This window comes from Lutra lutra, chromosome 18, assembly GCF_902655055.1.
Source record: "Lutra lutra chromosome 18, mLutLut1.2, whole genome shotgun sequence".
Lineage (NCBI taxonomy): Eukaryota > Metazoa > Chordata > Mammalia > Carnivora > Mustelidae > Lutra > Lutra lutra.
The window spans coordinates 2,645,357-2,655,712 of record NC_062295.1 but is presented as its reverse complement, the minus strand read 5'-3'; the positions used below and the strand labels follow the sequence as shown (position 1 = coordinate 2,655,712).

The 10,356-nt window shown below is 43.7% G+C and overlaps 1 protein-coding gene across 5 annotated transcripts in view; it reads right to left on the bottom strand.

The window, feature by feature from the left end:
• Positions 1–5,379: 5,379 nt before the first annotated feature.
• Positions 5,380–10,356, bottom strand: part of ZNF75A (zinc finger protein 75a) — a 58,946-nt gene continuing 53,969 nt past the window's right edge. For all 5 annotated transcript variants that reach the window (XM_047713748.1, XM_047713751.1, XM_047713752.1 and 2 more), the window contains 2 exons: positions 8,584–8,694; positions 5,380–8,400 (listed from right to left, as the gene is read on the bottom strand). In XM_047713748.1, coding sequence (XP_047569704.1) covers positions 7,805–8,400; positions 8,584–8,694 — 707 coding nt within the window. In that variant the 3' untranslated portion in view covers positions 5,380–7,804. The remainder of the gene's footprint in view (positions 8,401–8,583; positions 8,695–10,356) is intronic.

Genomic DNA, 10,356 nt, shown 5'->3' with positions numbered 1-10,356 from the left:
GTGATGACTTTTTGGATAACAAAACTGAATACACAATCCATGAAAGAACTAACTGATAAGCTACACTTCATTAAGATTAAAAACTTCTATCGGTGCCTGTCAGCTAAGCATCTGCCTTCACTGCAGGTCATGATACCAGGTTTTGGGATCAAGCCCCACCTCCAGTGCCCTGCCCAGCAGGCAGCCTGCTTCTCTTTCTCCCTGCCCTTCCCTCTGCTTGCGCTCTGTCAAATAAATAAATAAAATCGTTTCTAAAAAGATTAAAATTTTCTACACTGCAAAAGACGCTGTCAAACAATTAGAAGACAAAACAGACTAGGAGAAAAAATTTGCAAAAGATAAATCTGATAGGAGTGCCTGGTTGGCTCAGTGAGAACATGAGACCTTTTTTTTTTTTTTTTTTTTTTAAGAGAAGGACAGGAGGGGCAGAGGAAGAGGGACAGAGGGAATCCTAAGTAGGCTCCATGCTCATCCCTGAGCCTGACTCACAATACTGAGATCATGACCTGGGCTGAAATCAAGAGTCGAATGCTTACCTGACTAAGCCACCCAGGGGTCACAGAACTTGTGACTCTTGATATTCCGATAGTGAGTTCAAGCCCCATGCTGGGTGTAGAGCTTACTTAAAAAAAAAAAAAAAAAAAAAAAAAAAAAAAAAAGACATATCTGATAAAGGACTGTTATACAAATTATGTAAAGAATTCTTAAAACACAAAAATGAGAAAATGAACAACCCAATAAAAATGGGCAAAGATCTCAACAGGCACCTCATCAAACAACGTTGTTCACAGATGAAAAGATGCTCCATATCATATGTCATTAGGGAGTTGCAAATTAAAACAATTTGACACTATACAACTATCAGAATGGTGAAAATCCGAAACTACTGAAAACAATTGCTAGCAAAGATGTAGGGGAACAGGAACTTTCATTCATTGCTGATGGGAATGGAAAATGGTACAACTGTTCCTGTTACTCTCCTGCAAGTCTAGACCCTTTGAGCTCGACAGTGGTGAGAGGAGGGGTTGTTTCCAGGCCTCAGACTGTGTACAGGAACAAGAAATGATTTTGGAGGACACAGTATTCTGGTTAACTCTACAGGGGTATCAGGAAAAAAAATAGGGTTCTGAGAACAAGACACCATCCGTCAGAAGGGCTTTTTACCCTTGGATGACAGGTAAGAGATCAACACTGAGTCAAGATAGCACTTCCTTGGATGTCACTGCCCCATTAACTCTTTCCCTTCCTTCTGAAATGGTGAGGGCTATGAGTGGTGAGGATGGTGGTGGGATGGAGACCCAGCAGGCTGTTTCAGAGAGCTGAAGGGGAAAAAGGCATAATAAGTAGTCAGCCGGGAGCCCTGATTCTTAAATCCTATTCCCCAACTGCACGGACAAGAATTTGATTCCTTCCTGGAGCTATCATAATCAAAGGACATTGCTGTATCTGACGTAGGAACCATAAATCCTCAATTTCCTCCCTGCATCTTCCCCAACACAACTTAAGACAATCATTTCCTGACATTTGCATTAATACCTGCTCTCACAAATGGGACCGATGGTCACTGTTCCTCACCATCCTGGCAAGTAGCATAGATGAGATCCTGTAAAATACACTTCGAAGAAAAAAGATGTTATACGGGGTCGATCCTTCACCATAGCCTGGTACCAGTGCCCTCTGTAAAACTGAAGTGCCGCTATCCAATCCCATTTGGAAAGTACTCCGCCATGGCAGATCCCGGAAGTTACTGAGATCGTTCTCACTAAAGCATTTGGATCTCCTAACAGCTACAGAAGATGCCAAACACAATTGCTCATGATGACCTTGGAGAAGTGAATTCTTCTGTTGGGCTCTTGCAAAGGAGAATTCTCCAAGTCATCTCCTAGGAGGATGGACAGGTCATCTACTGTCTGCAATACGGAGCCACGGGCTCTGAAGCATCAGCTTCCAAAGCTATGTCAGAATGATGCCTGTCCCACTAACCAAGAAGCTGTGTGGTGCGGGGGAAAAGGAGAGTAAATTGTGAGTCGTGTGTCGTGGGAACTAGTTTTGTCCTACTAAATCAGTTATTCTCCCAGGTTTCAATAGTGGTGAAAGGATTAACTACGTTCATGTTCCCCACACCGATGTTCCAAAAACAATCTTGAATTGCTCGGTGAGAGTGTTGTCCAGAAAGTGCCCACCACTAGGGCCTCCAGTCAAACAGGGCCCGTATTCTGCCTGCTTACCCTCTTCCACTTTGACTACCCCCGACCCTGAGTTTCACGTACACATTGAAGCATAAATGCTCTGAGAAATCTTCTAACAAAACATTCACTTTATTCTAATCCATCATCCCCAAATTTACTTGAAGAATACTTTTTTCATGTAATACCTCTGCACAACTCACAGTGTTTTCTGAGTCCCAGTTTGGGACACACTGACAGTCTTAGATTTCTTTTTTTTTTTTTTTTTTAAGATTTTATTTATTTATTTGACAGAGAGAGATCACAAGTAGATGGAGAGGCAGGCAGAGAGAGAGAGAGAGAGAGAGAGGGAAGCAGGCTCCCTGTTGAGCAGAGAGCCCGATGTGGGACTCGATCCCAGAACCCTGAGATCATGACCTGAGCCAAAGGCAGCGGCTTAACCCACTGAGCCACCCAGGCGCCCCAGTCTTAGATTTCTAAGGTCCTATCCAGATCCTTCTATCCACGTCCTCCATGGCAGGAGAGGCTCGAGGACTTGCAAGACCACCAGGTCTATGTGAGCACGCAGGCCCTTATGACCAACAAGGCAAATGCTGGAGAGCAGACATCAGGGAAAAGGGTGCCCAGAGGAGAAGCAAGGTGAACGGAAGTGATTTTCCTGCAAAGTGCATGGAATCCAGTCTTCCTATTCCAGGGCGAAGATCCCTGAGCTGAGTTTGAGCATCCATGCAGATAAAATGACAGCCCTGGATATTCACAGGGCCCCATGTGAAATACTCTGTGTGATCCTTCAGAGGACTTGATGCTCTTTCCCTCCACCTCTTCTGGTAAAGAGCAAGACAGGGACTCATTGTCATCACAATCAATGAAGCACTTGATACTTCGAGGAAGATTACTGAGCCAGTGGATGTTCTGAGTACCTAAGCTAGTGTGCAGGTGGCCATGGCAGTTTCTCCCCCTTGCAATATTCCATTCTCGTGTTGATTACATAAGATAATGTGTCAGTCTTGGGCGTGGCACTGAAGACTCAAGGCTGCACAAGACACAACCCCTACCCTCCTCATGCTTACATTTTAATGGGGGAAGACCGACAAAAACAAGTAAACAAACCAAACAACTCTTAAGTGCTAATGCATGTTCTGATGGAAACATACACAGCGCTCGGACTGACAACAGCAGATATGACTGGCACATGAGTAAAAGGAAGAGGGAATCTTGTGCAAGTTTGCATTTTAAATCTGGGAGTTTTGGAGAGACCATAGAACTGAGTATCGCAAAAGTGCCCCTTCACTGAAAGAGTAAGACTGGCAATACAAGCTTCTCCTTTAAGGACAATAAATAGCTTTAACAAGGGCTAATGCTCCCCCACCATACCTAAAGGATGAAGGAAATATTTTTAAAAACCTATTTCTAACTCTCATCCATAAACAATTGCTCCCTAAGCTACTAATTTTAAAGAAAACTTTACTAAACACATTTTACTTGAACTCTTATTAATGTTAACGATCTTTCACTTTTTTTCTTCTAATGCCCTGACACTGTTAAGTTGTTCATAAGCGTGGTGGAAAAATACTTAGTGTAATAATTATATCAAAAACCTACTATTTGTTTTAAAAAAATTCAACAGTATACTTTCTGCTGGTTCCTGGCTGCGCAGACATTCCCGATAGAAGCTTTTCACTCAACTGCAACGTCTTGCTCCTGCTTTCCAGGATGACCTTCCTCTAGTCCAAGAGGGCAGTCCCCTTCCTCTCTACATCAATCAGGACAAATCTGCTTCTGACCTATGTCCTGTGTTTTCTGAGGCCAACTCACAGAAGGTGTGAGGAGGTAGTTACCACACGATTGCTTAAGTCTACTACACTCACAACAGGAACGAAAGGCAACCCCTTCCCTCTCCGGAGCCCACTATCAACAGAAACACATATTTATGTACAAAAGCAGCAGAGCACAGAGGAACAGAGAGCAAGGGAAGGGGAATAAAGTCAGAGGGGGTGGATGGTTGCTTTGTCCACCTGAAAAACTGACCAAGCGGGGCTTGTCTCAGATGGAAAATCAGTCCTTCTTTCCTATCACCGTGTCTCGTAGGCTCCTCAGTGTGCCTATCAGTGTTACATGAGCTCAGTGCAGCATCTATAGGAAGGCAGACCCCTTCTGAGGGCCAAAGTCCACATGGACTGACCCAGAAAAGGTTCCAGAGCTCTAGTAGAACAGCTGTCTTGAATGGGAGAAAAGACATATCAGATAAAGAGCTAGTATCCAAAATCTATAAAGAACTTCTCAAACTCAACACCCAAAGAACAAATAATCCAATCAAGAAATGGGCAGAGGACATGAACAGACATTTCTGCAAAGAAGACATCCAGATGGCCAACAGACATATGGAAAAGAGCTCCATGTCACTTGGCATCAGGGAAATACAAATCAAAACCACAATGAGATACCACCTCACACCAGTCAGAATGGCTAAAATTAACAAGTCAGGAAACGACAATGTTGGCGAGGATGTGGAGAAAGGGGAACCATTCTACATTGTTGGTGGGAATGCAAGCTGGTGCAACCACTCCGGAGAACAGCATGGAGGTTCCTCAAAAAGTTGAAAATAGAGCTATCCTGCAACCCGGCAATCACACTACTGGGTATTTACCCTAAAGATACAAACGTAGTGACCCGAAGGGGCATGTGCATCTGAATGTTTATAGCAGCATGTCCACAATAGCCAAACTATGGAAAGAACCTAGATGTCCATCAACAGATGAATGGATAAAGAAGATGTGGTATATTATACACACACACACAAAATGGAATACACGCAGCCATCAAAAGAAATGAAATCTTACTATTTGCAACAACATGGATGGAACTGGAGGGTATTATGTGGAGCAAAATAAGTCAATCAGAGAAAGATAATTATCATGACCTCCCTGATATGAAGAATTTGAGGTCAACATGGGGTGTCTGGGGAGTAGGGACGGAAAAAATGAAACAAGATGGGATCAGGAGGGAGACAAACCATAAGAGATTCTTAATCTCACAAAACAAACTGAGGGTTGCTGGTGGGAAGGGGGGAGGGAGAGGGTGGTTGGGTTATAGACATTGGGGAGGGTATATGCTATGAGAGTGCTGTAAAATGTGCCTGATGATTCATAGACCTGTACTCCTGGGGCTAATAATACATTATATGTTAATTAAAAAAAAAAAAAAAAAAGAACAGCTGTCTCGATGTAAACAGGCCAGGTTATGCTGCGGAAACACACAACACTGACATCTCCATAGTTTAACAGAAGTTTATTTCTCAGTCCTGTAAAGTCCGTCACAACAAGTCTGGGGGACTCTCCAGGACAAGTGCTCTCCATGTGGGGGACTCAGCACTCCAGAATACTCTGACCTTGTGGCCTGTTTCTGTAGAAAGGACACTATAGAGTTTTGCACCAACAAAGAAAGGCTTCAGCCCAGAAGTGGGGCTTCCGCTCACAACCCATCACCCACAACCATCTCATGACCCTAACTGCATGAGGCAGCAAACTACCACCACTCTTCTCCACACCCTTCACTAGAATACAAGTCCTGCGAGGGCATATCTTTGCTCTTTGGTCCACTACTGCATTCCCAGTCTGGACCAAACAGTGCCTGGGCACCTAAGAGGCCCCCCGTGAGACTGAACGAATGCAGCACCAGGAAGATGTCCGCACGTGGCCGGGGGATGAGACAGGGTACCCAAAGCCTGAGGACGAGGCGATGGGTAACAGCTATGCAGACGAGAGCTTCAGAGCTGCCTGTGCCTAAGAAGTAAGACTTGGCGTAGTTCATCTTGGGCAAGGAAACAAAATCCTGCCGAGAGCACCGGACCCACAGCTCAGGCGACTTACACCGTAACGTACTGAAGCCAAGGACCAAACCAACGGAGCATAATCACCACCAGCCGTGCTCGACTCCTCAAAGGAGCTGAAAACAGCCATAAACACAACTGTTTCCTCCCTGCGGTCAGTCTGCCCAGCACATCACTGGGGAGCAGAGGAAAGGGAAGCCAGTGCGTGTTTCGGGAACCAATCAAGCCACGAGAAAGTTTCAGAACTCAGAAGTAGATACAGCACAATGTCATCCAGTCCAGCCCTGCAGGGAGAACGTGCACATCCCGCTCATCCTGCCTTCGGGCCTCCCTGACGCAGCTGACAGCCAGAGGACCCAGAGCAACAGGGTCTTGAACAAAGTCCCTGCATCAGAGCCTTAACCTCATTTGTAAGGTGTTCCGGAGCTCCCTTAACCCCCTTCCTGACACCATCTAAAAGCTCTTAACAGGAACACATGGGAGTCACTGCTGTAGACAGTAAGAAGATTCACAGCCCACAGAGGCGTTCTACCATCTACCGTTCACCCCTGAAGGCTGCAGTTACACGCTGTGTACAAAACAGATACAGGGAGACCCTGCTGGCTTAACACCAGTTTACAGTGTAAGACAACCAACGTGAATGCAAATTCACCCGTCCTTGTCCACCACTCAGCACCAATTCCCAAACCTTTCCTTCTGGGAACCCAACCTTCTGCCACGCCCAGTGAACCACAACCTGCATGCAGCACACACTGCAGTTTTGAAACAACCCTCTTTGTTCTTGTAAACAAAAACTGAATTAAAAAGCCAATGAACAAAAACCTGATTTGACTGAACTTCCATAAATTTCCATTTAGACCCCAGGTGCTAATATTTATGGTTGACATTGTGAGGGGGAAAAAATGTCTAGATTCTTTTATTACAATCTTCTTTACATATAATATATAATCCATGGCTAAAAATTCCAACCCGTTTCCATATAATCTTGGCATTTTCCTGTATCAAACACCACCAGTCAGAGGTGTAAGTCAGTGCACTATTACTTCTTCTGGAAGATTCCCTAGTGGTGACGTAAATAGCATTTCATCATAATAAAAATGGTCCTAAAATGATTCAAGAACTAAAATGTTCAAGAAGGAACTCAAATGATATCCAATGCGGGGAACAGTGTCCAATGACAAAGGAGAGGAAGAAAATCCAATTTGGTTCTTGGAAAACTTGATAATAGAACTTTTTTGCCCCATAGGACTCTCGAAATTGGTAAGCTTAATAACATGAAGGCAATGGTATCCAATTAAACATGCAGGTTATTCTTTCTTGTTTTGGAAGCCCATGCTACAAATGTTTCCATCATGTGTTTAAAGTGGCTGGGAGAGCAATGTAAAACCAACAACACGATGATCACAGAAGACTGATTAATTCATGGGTATATTTGCTATTTGAAGCTGAATTTGCTAATTGCCAGGAACAATCATGAAATAGTACATTCTGTACTCAGAATGTCCCCTGTACACCTTTCTTGTTAGGAATTCCCTGATTTATTAGTAAAAATGTAACTAGTACAACTAACATGTCCCCTGTAAAGTCTACCTTGATTTTTATCACCAAATTTTCCGATGATGAATTATTCATGCTTTATAATTTTATATTTTTCATAAACTTCAGGGCTAAGCTCTACTTGGTGAATTTCTTCAGACTAAGGACGCTGGATAGGCTTCCTTCTGTTCAGTGTTAGTATTTCTGATACACAAGAAGGCTGGAATTCCTGCTAAACTTTCTCATGCTTATGCTACATGTGGGTTCTCCGGTGTTTACTAAGGTGGGAATTCTGACTGAATTTCTTTCCACATACATAACACATAAAAGGTTTCTCTCCAGTATGAGTTCTTTGGTGTGTACGGAGATTTGAATTTTGACTGAAGCTTTTCCCACACCAAGAGCATTTATATGGTTTTATTCCTTGGTGTATTGTTATGTGTTTATTAAGATCTGATTTCCCTCTAAAGCTCTTACCACAATGTTGACATTTATACGGCTTCACTTCAGTGTGAATTTTTTTGTGTTTAGTAAGATCAGAGGTAAGTCTGAAGTTTTTCCTACACTCCTGGCATGTAAAAGGCTTCTCTACTGCACGAGCTTTCTTGTGAAGATCCATGAGTCTCTGCAGCTCTTCTTCCCAGATTGAAAGCTCCTTTGTTTGATTAACTGGAAACTCTTGATGCCACTTCCCCATCCTATGTGCATCACCATGATTTTCTTTGCCTGTTGTTTTCTGGGGAACTTTCACCCAGGTCTTTTTTGATACTATGTCTCCTGGCGCTTGTATTTCTAAGTCAGAAAGACACACAGGCTGATGGTTTTCAGTGTCAGATTTGACCTTTAACCCTGTGAGAATAAACATGACAATCAGCCAACTGGATGGCAAAGCGAAACTATAGGAACGGAGAGAAATATCCAAAGATTACTGACTTACAAAATACAGATAAGCAGAATTTTAAATTTTAAATGTTAAATCCCTGCAAAGGTTGCTATCAAGGCACATTTGTTCTCTTCCCATGGTATACTTACCTGAAGGCAACTCCCCAGAACTGTTCTTGAATTCCAAGGGCCCTTGAACCCATGGCTCTTCCCCTTGCTCTAGACAGGAGATCACTTTGGGTTTGGGGAGCACAAATAATGCTGTGAAATGGAAAAAAGGACGTCAAGGACTGGGAACCCAACTAGCCACTAAATAATTGTCCACCAACTCCACAGTATTTCAGTAAAAGCAAAGGACAGTTTACAGTGCATTACCCGAACGGTCAGACAGGTAGACTCTACTATCTGGTTTCAGGTTTATACTATACTGCACTTCTGGGTGGATACACAAAGTGGAGAGTGAAAATAAACCTAAGCTGGACCCATGGAGAGGAAAAAAGGGCATGGAAACCTATCTACAATGCCCTGTCACCAAGATTACCCTATATTCAACAAGGCTGAACCAAACCCCAGAGTCTACAGGGAATACGGGTTAGCCCTATTAGTTCCTTAGGATTAGCCCAAGTCTAGCTGAGGAAGGTGAACATCAGCGGGCTGCATGTAGTATGCACTAGTGGTTCCTGTCATGGTAACAATAATTTTGTATTTAGCTCTTTTTTTAAAAGAATATATTTAGTTACTTTTAAAGAGAGAGTGAACAGACAGGTGCACAAGTGCACAAATCGGGGGAGGGGAAAAGGAAGAGAATCTTTAAGCAGACTCCCCTCGGGCTGTGGAGCCTGACACAGGGTTCAATAATGGCCCATAAGATTGTGACCTGAGCTGAAATCAAGAATCAAAGATTTAACCAACTGAGCCACTCAGGGACCCCTGCTTTTTACTTAGCTCTTGTGCACCACATACTGGATTAGGAAAAGATTCCCCCCACTCCTATAGCTCACTGGTTCTTGTCCAGATGGAAAAAACATACCAGAATTCCTTAAAGAAACTTTTCTAAATATACATCAGCAAGCTGGGGAAGTACTCACCACTCAGTCGCTCAATCAGTCTGTACTGACTGGATATAATGTGCCAAGAACGCTCTTTGGGCTAACGATCTAGTTAGTGGTAACTAAGCCAAAGCACCCTGATATTTTAAAAAATCCTTTTTTTAAAATATTTTTATTTATTTGACAGAAAGAGAGAGAGCACACAAGCAGCAGGAGCTACAGGCAGAGGGACAGGGAGAAGCAGGCTCCTCAATGAGCAGGGATCCCAACGCAGGGTTCGATCCCTGAGATCATAACCTGAACCGAAGGCAGATGCTTAACCGACTGAACCATCCAGGCGCCCCTAAAACGCCCTGATCTTATGGGAGTTCACTCAACAGTGATAAATAAATGAAGTTGTCAGCACACAGTAAATATTTTATAGAAAACTAAAGCAGGACAACCCAGAGTTTTAAGATTTCTGCTTCTCTGAAGCTTCTTTAGATGAGGTAGTAGGGAAGGCCTCTCTGAAAAACTGGTATTGCAGCAGGAATGCAGAAGTGAGTTTTGCCACGGGGCGGAAAAGTGCGCCAGGCAGAGGAAAGGGGAGAGGAGAAACGACCATGGCAATTTCAAGAAACAGAAAGACCAGTGAACCTCAAGGGGACTGAGCAAGGGCACAGGTGGCAGCAGGTGAGGGCAGGGAGGGGAGTGGGGCCAGATCCCAGAGGACCTGAAGCACTTCAGGAAGGTGCGGATTTTATTCAGAATGTGGTGAGAACTCACCGTAAGGTTTACAATGGGAAATGCCATGATTTGACCAGGTTTTTAAAAGATCCCGGCTGCTCTGTGGAAAAGAGTGTGGGACGGCAAGAGGCAGGGGCACCAGTCAGAA